General features: G+C 46.4%; 1 protein-coding gene across 1 annotated transcript in view; it reads left to right on the forward strand.

Moving 5' to 3' along the window:
* LOC120842838 (oxytocin receptor-like) overlaps positions 1-13,933 on the forward strand; it is a 94,516-nt gene extending 80,583 nt beyond the window's left edge. The window contains exons 3-4 of the mRNA XM_040214024.3: positions 248-544; positions 13,490-13,933. Coding sequence (XP_040069958.2) covers positions 248-544; positions 13,490-13,888 — 696 coding nt within the window. The 3' untranslated portion in view covers positions 13,889-13,933. The remainder of the gene's footprint in view (positions 1-247; positions 545-13,489) is intronic.
* The last annotated feature ends 1,352 nt before the right edge of the window (positions 13,934-15,285 follow it).

Below are 15,285 nucleotides of genomic sequence, written 5' to 3' on the forward strand. Positions count from 1 at the left end.
AAAAAAAAAACGGCATCGAGTTGGCAGGTTCATAACTAATACATTGTGAACTTTCAAGCCATTATTGTGTGGATATTTGGAAGTGCACGTTGGGTGGAATTGGATATTTCGCCCTATTCCAGAAATGTTAGAGCTTCCGTGAGCACCTCCTGATGGTGTGTTCTTCTTATTTCACAAAGCATGCACAAAAACAAAGCAAAGCCGACTTAAGAGCACGGCATGAGCGTCCGGCATCGTTTCCATGCAGGTCCAGACGGGCGTGACGGCATCCGGTCTTCCCCACATGGAATGCCTGAGCGTGGGTTATACGTACCATTGGCAGCGGCAGCTCTACTTCAGCTGGCTCACGCTGTATATCCTGGTCGTGCCGGGCCTGCTCATCTCCGCCTTCTACCTCAGCCTGCTCAGGGCCGTGTGGGCAGCCTCCGACGCCGTTGACGCCACGCCGGCCAAGGACAGCGGCGACGTCGAGTCCACACTACGGCGCTGCACCCAGGCGCAACCCCTGCTGTCTCGTGCGCGAGCCAAGACGCTCAAACTGTCGGTGAGAAATGAGAGCTGAGTGTTAACCCAATGCCACAGGAGACTCCAGCGAAATCGGCGCCGCGTAGCGGCAATGCCGAGAACCCCCGAGAGAAGGTCGCTTCGTCTCTGTCGTCTGCTTTCGCTGCTTGGTTCTCGTAGCCAGCATAGCTTTATACTTAAATTTAGAGCGCACAAGAATAATTCACACTGAAACCTGCGCACCGGAAAAAATTAACCAATCATTTAAGTGCTCACTATCAACTCGTTGCATTTGATCTCCCTCAACGCCGTTTGCACAACTACAACACTTCGTTATTTTCCCTTTTTTGCTATGTACATCAACTCTTTTTCAGATTACGTTATAGAAAGGCTGCTAACACAATTCCATCCAGATTCACAATGTTCTCAGCCTCAATAATGTCTCGAGTGAGCTGTTGAAAGTTCTTGTTGATAAGGGTGCCGTCCGGCAATGTATGTCTAGCGGTCACAAGTAGTTTACACCTTAAAATAATGTTTACTTGGCCACAAACGCTTATCAACCCAATTAAGTCATTCATTGTATTATTTCTCCAACCGTGAAGGTGAGCACTACGTACGAAGCGCGTAGGAAAAAGCCAACGCGAACCCTATCTCTCACTTTGATGACCTTCCGGACAGCGATACTTAGTTGTTTTACAGTAGCTTGTCGCCCTTCGAAGACAATTAGGGATTTTCAATATCGTCTGCCTCGCGAATATTAGTTCTCCAAAAATAAAGAAGTCTAGCTTTGGCCAAATACGCAAATCAAACTGGCGGGGAAAAAAACTAAAAAAAACAACATCATTTTTAGTAATTATTTTTATCATGTTACACCATGTCACTCTTACGCAATGTCTAGTAAAAGGTTTTTACCTTGCAGAAAGCCCTTTTATGTGTAGCACCGATTCTAAGCTGCAACAAAAGAAATCAAGGTGTCTCCCCTGCTGAATCATGAAACCGACCTCCTTTCGTCTGCTATTTTTCCCCTTTTCATAGTGAATCCTCTACGCGCTGCCATCTTCGCATCCCGAGCTGAGGAACCCGTTCTAAACAAGCGGAGTCGCTTTCTTTTGATTAATAATTTAATATCAGACAACGCTCATGCGTCCTCAGGCAAGTGACGCAGCATTTTTTGCCTGGTTGATAAGAAATAGAAAGGTATTTCATTTTGCGATGTACCGCATGAACGCTTTGAGGCACCGGAGTCGATCCAAAGATCGGAGCGTGCCACTCGACCTTCCGGTTAGTAAAAGCACCGTGCAGAGCATGAAGTCATGTGGCGCGTATGGAGCAGCGGATTGGCTAACATGGTTCTTAACTTCCGTTGAGGTACGTCGTAAGGCTGAAAGGAGCGTAGAGTCTATAGACCAGTCTTATTGAAGTTCGGTCAATCAATACCATGAAGAAGATGAGGCTTGTGCCTTTCCTTCTGTGACGTCATCACGAGTGGACCTCTGTAAAGGCTCTGTTACAGCTCTGTTCTACTCCGACGTTGAGCGTAGGAAACGTGGCGTAGCGCAGCGCACATAGATACTGACTGGTCGCAGATATCGAGTTGCTGCTCGCCGGTCAATAAGAGGCGCATGTTCTGCGCTACGCTGCATTCGCTGCGATCAACGTCCGAGTACAACAAAGCCTTAACTACGGCTAGCTTGTGTCCGCTTCGCCGCGGTTGCGTCGCCGACGCGCTGACGGCGAGCCGCATAGAGGGCAATGGTGAAGCGCTGCGTTTCCAAGATACAGGCGTCTAGCGCTTTGTCCCATAATTGTGTCCAGCTCTAGCACTTTTGCCACTTGGAGTAGTTCAGAGGTCTACTAACACTGATGTAAATCACTGGTCTCACCTTCTAATTGGTATTGTTTGGCTACAAAAGTAGCAAATGTATAATTTGATTAAGGAAAGCTCTGCTCAGGTGATTACCGCTGACCAGAACGCGAGCCGGAGCGCAACCACATGCGGAACAACGCAAACGCTCACAGTGATCTATTATACTGTTTCATATTTTAGCCCACTTATGAATAATGAGATGTCGAAAGGCTGGGCATGCTATTCGTTTTGGTTTTGTATACTATTGTGTTGTTGTAGAGAGTGATGTTTGAAAGTGGACGGCGCATTTGAGGCGTGCACCCACCATTGGATAATTTCTCATCGGAGCAGTAACCCACCCACCTGATGCAACTGGGCAAGTATGCTCGTGCTTTATGTTTTACGTTACTCTGCGGTTCATCTCTCCCGCAATATTACCGCAGCGTTGACGCCGACACTGCTAGTTTGTTAAGCAACATAATGTGCTATGCAAAGGTGGCGGTAATGAAATTAGTGTAATTCAATTATAGTAATTAAATTACTTTTGAGAGTAATTTGTAATGCATCTCATTACTTTTGGTGCAGGTAGTTTAGTAATGTAATGAATTATTCTAGTGGCGGTAATTTTAATTAAAATCGTAATTACTTTTTAGATATTTAAGGCATGTTTTTTTTAATTTGCCCGGAAATAAACGAGGAAAAAAGCGCCGTTGTTGCATTTGCACAAAAAATGTAAAGTTTCTTGAAAAAATAACAAAAAAGGAAGGACAAATGCGGTTTTCGTTTGTGACCGCTGGCTCGTATGACGGTCGAGCTGGGTGCCTTTATGTGTGCGTTCCTTGAAGGGACTCTAGGTCGGACTAGAAGGTCGTGCCACCTAAATCCTGCTGGGTTTGTGTTGCTGTGACCAAGAATAGGCTTCCCATAACACGGCTTTTGTCCCCCTTGAAGATTATCTTGCCCCCAAATTCACACAAAGAAGACACAACCCACAGGAATAATCGATAGCAAGGCAATCCGAACCCAGACGCATCCGGGAATCGACAGCGTGCGCAGGAGGCGTTTCGGAAAAAACGTGAACCCACAACACAGACAGATTCAAGATCAGTCAATTCGGTTTGGGAGGGCATGTTGGTTATCTTTATCTGTCTCTGGTTTTGCCCACTGACCTGGTGTGGGGTTAACGGTTGTTACATTTTAAATGCAGAGCAGAGTGCGGTCTTTTTTTTTTTTTGTTGTTTAGCTCGACCTTTAAAAAAGATGAAACAGTAATTTAAAAGTAATTTCATTACTTTTTTCGTGGAAATTTCGAATTGCAATTTATTACTTTCCTGTAGTGGTAATTTTAATGTATATTTTAATTACATTTCAGTCGTTTTTAGAAAAATAATTAGTAATGTGATTTAATTACAATAAATGAGTAGTTTGGCCACCTCTAGCGCCAGGGCACTAAAAATCTATTTGAAATGTTCTGAGGCTGGAGTCTCTTCAATGAATTAAAGCGCACCCGCGTTACCGATCAATAACGGCGTTTACAAACAAGTTTGGGTTTACCCACATCAAAGGTTTTGGCACTGCGCGAGAGCAGAAACGAGATCCGCGTGAAGTGTCGTCTGCGCATTCCCCATAACGGAGAGCTACTGCTTCGCAGCTGTCCGACGTCAGAGTCGCGCGTTGGTGCATCGACTCCTTCGAGGCCAAGAAAGTTGTATACTAAGCATAAAATATGCGATCCTTCGAAATTGCGTCTCTTCGACCCTGCCCGCATTGGACTGGAAAAGAGCGTAAGCCATGGGATTCGTCCTAATTTTGTTCGAGGTTCGCGTTATCCCCATGAACGACTTCGCACGTGGGGTGTACCGGAGGAGAGTTATGAAACGTAGAACGAAAATAAAACGAGGCGTTTTTCTAGAGGGCGACTGCTTCAGTCTTTCTTTCTTCTTTGTAATTGGCGTTATGTAGCGATAAAGCAAACCAGGAGTAGACGGCCATACTTCGTTTCATGGTAAGTCCTAAGCGCACTTGAACGCTCGAGCAAATACAAGCACCAACAAACATACTAAAGCGCAAGTCACGCCGCAGTCGCCGCACCTGATTGGTTTAGCGATCAATACGCCTCGCAAGTGGGCTCATTTTCGTCTTCTGCGCATGAGAAGGGAAGTAGCGGTGACGTCAGAAGGCCGAGCCCTGATTGGCTGATCGCGACCCCCTATCTCAGCGTCGTCTGCTCCTTTGCAACGTCGTCTGCTCGCAATATCGTCTGCGTCTGTCTTACCTTTCCTGCGACTTTGGGAAGTGCAGGTCTTTACGAGCGAGCTCGACTTCGCCTATGACAGATTGCAGACGAAATAACACGAGCGGTACGTTGTTTTTGTCTAACAACTAGCAGACGCGCATCAAGCAGGGAAGTCAAAGGACTCACAGGCAAGGTGTCCCGAGGCGCCGAGGTTTGTTTGCTAAGAACCGAGAGGTGTGCGTGTTAGTGCCCCGCAAGTTCCCTCCCAAATACTTTTTCTCTCCTTTCGTGTGCGGCGAGACCCCTCACTCTTTAACGGCGTCGGCGGATTGGCGCAGTTAACGTTGTCTGCTTTACGTCTGCTAGTCAAAACGATGGCTGCTTTACCTTTCCTGCGTCTGTCGGAGATTCACCGCTTTTTCACCGCCGAGAGTCACCGTTGCCTCGGGAAACAATGAGATAACAAGAGGAAGAAATTGACCTCTTAATCTGAAATTGAGGTCAGCGATCAAGGTATTATACGGGAAGGGTTCACAAGGGTCGCGCGGGCATATTCCATTCAGCACGCCAGCCGGTCGTGGGCAGACGGTCGCCGAGTCGCGGAGTGCCTGCTAGGCCTAACTGCTGAGCTCGACGTCGGTTTCGGTGGAATCGTGGCCACTGGAGCTTTTCCCGGGTGTTCGTGGATCCAGCGTTCTTGTTCGTCGTGGTCTGTTTCAAGTACTTTTTTACTTTTTTCTTGCTGCTTGAAGTCGGGACGCGTGAGAAGCGCACGTAGAAAAATAAACGTCCGTGGGTCGTCGCGACCGCGACGCTGTCGGCCATGCTGATTTGATCCTAAGAAGTGCGTAAGACAGCTACGGAGCTGTTGTAGGATTTCGTCGTAACCTGCGCGAAACTTTCGAAAATTTCGTTTTGTGAATACGAATTTGTTCTTCAGTTTTGTCCTAAGCACATTTTTGGCGTAAGATCGTTTCGTGAATCTGGCTTCTGCGCTTCCGAAAGTCGCAGGAAAGGTACAACAGACGAAGACGACGTTGCGAGCAGACGACGTTGCAAAGGAGCAGACGACGCTCAGATAGGGGGTCGCGGTCAGCCAATCAGGGCTCGGCGTTCTGACGTCACCGCTACCCCCTGCGCAAGAAGCAGATGAACTTGCCCTCCGCATAGAACCCACTGATCTCCACTAGAGGGGGCTCGATGGTACATTGAGCAAACAGGTATGAAGCCACCGGTAGTAAGCGGCTTGTCCCGGAAGTGAGCGCTTGGCAGACTTTGTAACCTTTCCGAGTGCTGGTTTGAAAAGCGTCGAGGGCGCTGGATTTTCGCTTGTTCCCTCAAGAGAGCCTGCTTGTTGCGCAGTAAGAGCGCATGCAGACCCGAGAAGTATACTGGGAAGCCATTCAATGTAAACATTTTGAGATTCTAGTGGATCAAGTGGGAATATGTCCCAAGTTCAAATGCGTCATTCCCGGGATTTAATCCACAACGGGAATATTTACACCCAGTCAGAGACACAAAAACGCATTGACCAAAATACCGACTGAATGCAGGAAGCTCAGCGCACGCCCGACTTCTGGGACAAGCATCGAACTTCCGGTGGCTTCACTTGCGCCAGGCTCGGAGAGCAGCTAAGCGCCATCCAGCCCCCTACAGTACAGATCAGTGATAGAACCCGTAAAAAGATCGCGAATGTTATTCCGTTACGCTTTTGACGCTATTTGATTGGTCCCCTCCATTTGTGTACCGTCGGCTGCGCTCGTACTTCAGATTAAACGTAGTGCAGTCTCACGTTCCCTTTTCCATATGCTTTAGCTATGAAAGGAGGAGCGGGTGAGGGCTGTTGCATAGGTTGGCGTTGCACGGTTTATCCCCTTTCGTAATTCTCCTCAGTGTCCGGTATCACGGGTAGACCGGTAACGAGAAAATATTACTCGACTTACCCAGTATGGTCTATCTTCGCGTCACTACGCTATCGATTGGCAGCATATGCCATCGTAGCATTGCGGGATCTGAAGAATGAGCAATTGGTCGCAAAGCCATAGAAGCCGACTGAAGTAGGATTATCTATAACTTCGTAATTTCAGCTAGTAGCGAAACATAATACGCTGTATTTCTCGGACAATTGTGGTGAAGCTTCTGGTTTCTAAGTCTTTTGTCTTGTCATATATTCCCTACATTCCGCATTATGAATGGCATACATACGAACCGTGTCTGTCGCGTTTGCGTTAGGCCTGATGGCACGGCGAGCATGCGTTGCACAGAAACCCGACGCCTCCGAAGTCTCTCGAGACTTTCAAATTTTCAAAACCATTCTTGAACCTGGAACTAACGTGATCAATATTCATTCAACTTACTCAATGTATCATATTCTCGTAAGCATGCAAACGACTCCCTAAAAAAGCCTTTTATATACTTCTTTCTTTTGTTTTTGTATTTGAAATATTATGAAACGTGAAACTTTGCAAACCGAGACCTGGGCATTTGCAAAGTTACTCGTTTCCATGGTTTTCTTTTTTAGAGCGCAGCTCTTGGGTGCCCGTTTCCGGCTTGAGCGGCGTCGCCGTCAGCGTAACCGCGCGTTGCATTATTGGACGTTTCCCATAATGACGTCACACGTGACCTCACGTGTGACGTCACGAGAGTCACTCGTGACGTTACCGCATGTTACATTATGGGTAAATTTCCCCGCTAAATTTAGCGCAAAAATTTACCCGCTAAATTCAGTGGAAAAATTTTCCCGACAAGTTTAGCGCAAAAAGTTACCCGCTAAATTTAGCAGAAAAATTTCCCCGCTAAATTTAGCGGGAACAGTTTCCCGCTAAAGTTAGCTGAAAATTCGGCCTAGGCGTGCTGCCAAAAAACAGGCTGCGCAAAATAAATCAGGTATTTAATATTTTGGCTTGGGTATTACTGCCTGGGAAACTAACGTTATATAGTTGGTGTTGTCTTCTTGGTTTATCGCAAGCTCTGGAAGACATGTGCGTGAGCGTTGACACTTCAAAGAATTTATGTGCGGGTGCCAACGCAAAGTAAATCAGTCTGCATGGCAAATGTGCGCTCTCACGTTATGGTTTTGATGCATTTGCAGACAACACATTAGAAGTAACTACTCGAACGGCTGCTTACCATAGAGCTCTCAGACGCTGTCAACAAAAAGAACTGGATGTGCGCAGCGCTACATTTTTAGCACAGTCAATCGACCGCCAGTATTTACTATTTTTGTCTTAAAATTGGTCAGTTGCCATAAAAGCTATTAATTTGTCAGAAAATGTTTATTCATGCCAGTAATCCAAGCCGTAAGGTTGAGTGCCAATAAATACTCCGTCTGAGTAAAACAAGAGATTCTCGTCAACACACGCACACACACAAAGGAACTCACGTACACATATGATATACAATAACTTCAATTGATTCCTTCGCTTTCCAAACCCCGGACGAACGTCTGGAACGTGTAGTGCTCCAGAAGCTGTGTGCACCATTTGCGCCATTCATACCCACACTCTTAGCGCGGTTACTCATGTCATGCGGCATAAAGGTGTACCTTTTGTGCCGCTTGGTTCATACGTAACCGCGCTTACTCATGAGCGCGTTACTCATGGGAGGAGTAAAAAACATGCTCTTTTTGTGCCTCATGACACCATGGGTGACCAGTCTCATAGGCAACCGGTTTCGTTGGTAAAAAATCTCACGGATAACAGTTTTATGAGTGATATCAAATGGTCCGTGACCTTGGAGCCCTGCCCCCCCCCCCCCCCCCCCCCCCCGGGGCATAGTTTTCGGCGCTCTATCGGGCACTCTACCAACGCGTGTGTTTTGCGCTTTCTCAGAGAGGGAACGAATGATGAGCACAGGCACAGGCTAAACTATTCACTAATAGGCCCAAAATACCGTATTTACTCGAATAATAGCAACACTGTTTATGAAGAAAACCTGAGGGTTTGCTTTTCCACGGAGCACACGGATTGCCAATCACCGCGATTGACAGCATGATTCCAGCGGTTTACAGGACAGAGATAACATCTTCGCGCGAAGATACCATCTGATAAGTTTGCATTTGTATGGAGACTCGTGTTCTCAATCTAGTTGTTCGCTATGTTATTTATGCGCAACGCGATGATTGGCTGTATATGTGCTTTGACGGGAAAATAGCAGCAAGGGCATTGTTCATAAATAGTGCGGCTATTACTCGAGTAAATACGGTATGCTTCATATAAGTTGAACTTTTCATGCTGGTTTTTCCTAACGTCTCGGCTTGGCGTGCTCTGCCTGCTTGCTGCTTGCTCAACATCCATACCCGCTGTAAAGATAATGGAAAATTTCTTTCAGTGCTGGGCTCAATTCCAGTGTCATCTACAGGGGAGCGGATGCAAAGGGGAGAAGCTAGAAAACATCAGGGTTGCTTGAGAACATTGAGCTTAATGGAGAGAAATGTCTCTGACGCAGTGTAAATATATCTTGGTTTAGGGCACACAAAAAAGCATGCACTACAAGAACACGTGTATAGTTTAGATTATCTAAATCAGTGTTCTATGTGATAGAAACGCCCTTTCATCAAGCTTACACACACACGAGACACATTTTAAAGCTATGTCCGCGGTGTTTATGCATGTGGACAAAAACAATCGAGCATACCAGTTTGGGGAGTCGGAACCGCTAGCAATCCTTGATGATGGGCATCATCAGCAAGGGAATGCACTACGGCTCCTTTACCAGGTATGCACAATTTGAGTGAACGGAAGAAATCGGTGGGACATTTTTCAATCAATACTCAATTTCCCTCTTGCAACCTTCAAGGTGAAAAGTACCTGATACAACATTTTCGTTTGTCTTGAAGAGGGCAAAACAATTAGCAAAGTTGTCGCTGTCTGTTTACTAAGAAATGCTTGCTTAAAAGCTTCGCATTACGTTTCATTGCATGTTTTTCATCTAACTCGTGCCATGTTGTACACGGCTGTTTCTTTATTTTTTTTTTCCTTCGCTCGGCCACGATTTTATGAACATATCTTATGTTTTGCGAAAATATATTTTGGCACCTCTGAAATGGAGTGCGCTATCCGTACGCCCGACAGAGTTTTAGTTCTCTGGGTATTGGCCAATTAAAAGGGGTCTTGGCGGAAACTGGGGTTCCCCTGCCGGTTCGCGCGCGGTCATATGCTTGAACTGTTCCCATTGGTTTCAGTTCTTAAACTACTGCTGTAAGCTTTTCTCGAGCCAGTCTAAAAGTGTCATTTATTGTGTCTAGTTCCCATGCTTACTACTGAGACGTAAAACTCTTGACCTCTTCTAGGTGTGAGTACTTCACTTTGTACTCAGTGATACAATTTGTTTATGTTCTGCATTTTGACGATTTATCGAACGCCGGGTGACTGGACGGCACAGCACAGTCATTTAAAAACGAAGAGCGCTAAACGTAACTCTTCAAAATACAGACTTACCAGCTTCTCTATTCTCAAGCGCGGACTCGCAAGTTGCTGGTGCTGCTGCAGTTAAAGGCCCGTTCGCACTCTTGCGACCGAGTAAGACTGAGAGAAACCAGACCGGTTTTTAAGCCTCTTGCGATATCATAGACCAGCTCCGCTGCAGCATATCCGGTCCTAAGACGTCGCAAGAGGCTTAAAAACCGTAACGGCGCTCTAAATTCACTAGAGGAGAAAGAGGGGCCGAAGGGCTTTTAGCATAAACGGCCGCTTAAAAGTGAAAAGCGATCGAGCGCGCCCATTTTCTCAAGCTCACTCACCGTAGGGTGCCGGGCTGCACTGTAGGATGCCTGCCGATCACGTACAAAGCAGCCAGGCAGTCGGTGCATCCAAATGCATCCTCACGTGTGAGGAATGCACCGCACGAAAAGTGGTCCATATCGCTCTTCTGAAAAATTTTTAATACTTTAGGAATGTGGCGAATTAAGAGCGTTAAGTGTGCTTAGAGAAACAACTCTGCTTTTGCACTCATTTTTTGTAAAGTTTTCAGCCCCCAGTAAAACTTCTAAGAAAAAAAAAGAAATGACTTACTTCCGGAGAGTCCAGTTTGAATCGCCGTCGATCTTTTGTCCCACGTAGTCTTTAACCATATTCGCGACTCCAGCAAAACGGACGCCACCAAAGGGGGAAACCGGGAACCAGCCGGAACAGGTTGCTTTGCGCCTCTCTGCGTCTCTGGCGGCTTTCGCGGACACGTGTTGTTGGCGCGGTGGCGAACAATGTAATTTGACGAAGGTCCGAATATTTCTCAAGTTTGCCTGAGTGTTCATTAGTGTAGTGAAGCCTCAGTAGATTGTTTCCTTCCATCACGTGTTCGAATGCCCGTTTACTCCACAACACACGGTCGCGTGCTTTCGATTTCTTGGATGGGGAGGAATCACGGAAAAAAGTTTTGATTTCTTTTCTGTCTCGAATCATATTCAAAGTGTCGACTACTTTGGTAACTGATAAGAGGTTTCTTTTAAAGAATGTAGAACAGTTCCAGAATGAGGACGACGGACATGGTGTTTCACTTGAGGGAACACCAATGTTGTGGTCACCGTGTGAAATACACTCTTTAGGTCAGGACACGGCGGGGCTGAACGCGCTGTGCAAGGAATCAGATAGCGTTCGTTCGACGGGCATCCGAAAGGCTGCATTCTTCCGCGGCCAGCGTGCCCGCGGCTGACAGTGCCGCCGGCGGCCAAACGGCGGAACTGTGTGAGAGCGAAAAAACTTATCTCGTTGCCATGACACCCCGGTACACCGAGGTCTTTCTGCACGAGCGGCAGCCTCGTTGGAGCTCTGCGCGTGAGGAGCATGAGGCGGCACGAGCCATCTTTGCCGTGTCCACGGGTCGACGAGCCATCTGCCGGCGCCGCTTGAAACCATAGTGAGAGAGAGAAAGAGAGAGAGTAAAAAACTAATTTTATCTGCGCTGCACGAAGAGCTCGCTGTCCTCACCTGAAGAGTATTATCTTACACCGTGGTTGCGGTCAAGTGAATGGGAAAGTTCAATAGCTGTTTTTCTTGAGTTTGGTTGTGTTCGATTAACTTCAAGGTTGAGTCACCCACACCGGTCGGTGCATTGGCTATTCATCTTGGCCGATTTCCGCCGAAAACGCCTATGCACCACACAGAAGAAGTAGGGCTGATTTCGCTGCCTCCACGCTGCGTACGATTAATGAGGGAAATAAACTATTTGCTATATTACCCAAGCATCAAGGAGAAGGCAGGGATTGATGTTCCACACGCCACACGCGCACTCCTTCCCCATATAAAAGATTCGAGGTAAATAACCAAAACAAAGCGTTGACGAACGCGCGTGCAAGATGTTATTTGTTGTAGGTATTTGCTTTAGAAAAATTGCTACCGCTGACGCCAGCACGTGCGGCGCGTGGAACACCAATTTCTGCATTCTCCTTGATGCTTGGGTAATATAGCAATAGGTCTATCGTCTTCTTTCAAAAGGTAGGGGACGCGTCTCGCAAAGTTAGAAGCTGTCAAGTCATTATGATCTATCGCGCCTCCAATATTTATAGTATACCCCCGTCGAAGCCAGCAGCAATATACGTCTACATTGCTCAGGTTGTCCGGCCACCAAAAGTACTGAATTTCCCCGTTCAGGAGTCGAAGTCAAGTTCAATGCAGAGAGGTTCTGCGTGAATCTCCGATGAAGACTCCCTTCAGATTGTCCACATTCGTCTCCGTGCTGCCGGCTAGAATTATTTGGCTGAATTTAAGTAGTATCTCTCTGTCTGTCAAATATACTTTTATTCAGCAGTTCACCTAAAAGCTAGTCAACTAAGCTCGTATTTTAATTCGAAGAATATACTAATATCGCTTTAGTGGGACCATAGCACGAAATATAATACATAACCCGCATATTTGTCAAATGGCTTATCTATTGCTACTAAAACCTGAATTGAAATAGGAGTATCAGCTGCTTAGTGGGGCGCCGGCGGGTTAACATGCTCCTTGGCTCAAGAAGCGCTTGCTTAATTTTCGTAATTTTCCTGCAGCCTGTGTTGTTGACCGAGCAGACGACTGTAGCTGTTTCTTAAACGCGGATACGCACAAAAGCTCGATTTCGCGGACAGATATAAGTTGCATAGTAGAGGCACGCGAGTTGGCTGAAAATTACTCTCGGTGCAACAATTCTGTAGTCATCGCCGCTTTCCTTAGCTAATTAAAACTGATTAGAGTCTTTTACCGGCCGTCTCTCCGGAACACATATTTTCCGTTTTGAACGAAATCTCCGAAAGAAAAGTTTGACACGTAAAGAACAAAAAGCTCGGGAAAAACAAAACTATGCTCTGCAAGTTTATGTTCACCGGCTACACCTAACCGCCGCAGTTCAAATACCTATAAATTAGGGCATTAAGCGAAAAAAATCTGTTAAATTGAATGTGCCGCCCGTTCAGGCGGCTCGGCCGAGGCGACACGACCTGTTCCCAGCCGCCATGTTTGTTTGGTGGTGGCGCCCCCTATAGGTCGCTGGAATAATCGAATGTGACGGCTTCGCGAAATTCCCTCCCCGCTGGTATGAGTAACGCTCCGAAAATATGAACCACAGTTGATGCGTACCAGACTAGTTACTCATGAAATCGCTGATTCTCGCATCTTTGTGGTGAGTTAGCCATGAGGCTGCTATCAATGGCCGTGCCTCCAAGAGGGATGAAAAAACGAAATTTGACAATGTTACTCATCTTTTTGAGTAACGGCCTCCACATGAGTTACTACATGACAAATTTAAAGTGCATAAAATGCTAGACTTCCGCAGTGGGTTTCTGTGTCCTTGAAAAGATTCTTCTGATATCCCGATTTCCCTGTGCAGTTTTAAATACTAAGCACTTCCGCGAGCACTCACGCCTTGAGATTTCATTACATGGAATCACTATAGTATGGTTGCCAACCCGTTCGCATCATATCTCCCCCTAACAGGTCTGCATCATCGCCAGCTTCGTGGTCTGCTGGATCCCGTACTTCGCCGTCCACAATATCCGCATTCACAGTCACTACTGCATCAAGGTCCCCAGGGCGGTCATCGTGTTCGCCGAGACGCTGGCCCTGCTCAATAGCGCCGTCAATCCGGTCTTCTACGGCCTCTTCAACGCCCACATCCGTCGCGGACTGCGGGACATCATTCGAGCGTTCAGAAGACGCAGAAACTTTGGGACCGAGCGCGAGTCCACGATGCGCAAGGGAGGCAACGCCTTCACCACGTCAACGTGTGCTCTCGAAGCGTCCTCGGGCGACTGCTGTCCCGGACAGCCCTTGAAGGCCCTGGCCTCGATCGGTGCAGGAAAGTTGATCACTAACGGGAACATAGCTGTCGTCTGAAAGTGGTTTATTCGGAGCTCAAGGCGACGCCACTAAGATGTTGGATCAACCGGTCTCGTGAAACGTGTGCCCACATGCATGATGTCCGCGGATGAAGAGCACGACCGGTGGAAACCGTTTCCATATCATAGTTTACGCTCAGGATCTGGAATAAGCGGGCTTCGAAACATGATCTGCATTTGTGTGTGCCGACGTTTCTGCGAATGTGTTTACGCTGGCCTACTAGTATGAAAGTAAGACTACGGTTGACTTGAAACGTGTGTGTGTGTGTGCGTGTGTGTGTAAACCTGCGTGCGTGCGCGCGCGCGCGCGCGTGTCTGTGTGTCTGTGTGTCTGTGTGTGAGTGTCCGTGCGTGTGCGTTTGCTTGTGCGTGTGTGTGTGAGTGTGTGTATGTGTGTGTACATATTGCAGGTGTTGAAAACGCTACACGGCTGCGCAAGTGATAATTATGTTTAGTGCTTGCCCTCGGGATTCAAGGGTAAAAAATGAGCATACTTGTTTCCATCGTAGCAATAAATGGATGGCAGGTGTCGTCATTTCATTACGTTGGTGGTCATTCCTTACTGTCCTGGCTGAAAAATAAAAAAAAAAAATTTTGTAGTGCTCAACGTGCGTTGTAAAATGTACACGCCCAACATCAAGGCTACCACAACAGAGGTTGATGTGATGTGAGTGGAAGCAATATGAAAAAAAAAAAAAAACTAATTTTCCTTCCTGACTTTTGACACCATCTAGAAAAGTCTTTGGCAAGCTGCAAAGATTAAATATGGCGGCACGTATCCGGTGTGTTTTCTTGCTCTTAAAGCGATCGTTGTGCCCTCTTTCTGCCTTCAGGGTCCGGAGCGGGCAAATAACAGGTAAGGAAGAAATTACTTTTTTTGTTCTGAAATAAAAGTTCATGATCTTGTTTGTTTAAAGTGAAAGTTGAACACCACTTCTTCGTTTTTAACTAAACTTTGGCTATCGTCATCAAGGTGACCCGAGTTACATTCGGGTAATTTATTTAATGTAAATTGTGAATTATACTATCTGTTTTATCAAATGCACAGTAACCATGTCGTCGAGGCGCATTGCGTCATTTTCGTGTTAATTATTTGAAGAAAGTTTATAAAAAAATTCTTCAATTAAAAAAACTCTCCTGTATAAAAAAAAAATATATTTGTAAAACGCTTACATTTAAATCGGATACAACGATCTGCAAATACCTCGTTATTTCACAAGAGATTTAAAATGCCGTTTTTTTATATATATTTAGCTTTAAACCCATTTGTGTGCAGCCAATCAGTAGTCGAATCAAACAACCTCTGGAAGTAGGTCCAAGCATGATCGATTTCGTCAGATGAGTCACGTGTACAGGTCTAAACTGGAAAGTCCATGTAAACTACGTAGCCAAAAA

The sequence above is a fragment of the Ixodes scapularis genome, unplaced genomic scaffold (genome assembly GCF_016920785.2).
Source record: "Ixodes scapularis isolate PalLabHiFi unplaced genomic scaffold, ASM1692078v2 PGA_scaffold7__128_contigs__length_106722199, whole genome shotgun sequence".
Taxonomy (NCBI): domain Eukaryota; kingdom Metazoa; phylum Arthropoda; class Arachnida; order Ixodida; family Ixodidae; genus Ixodes; species Ixodes scapularis.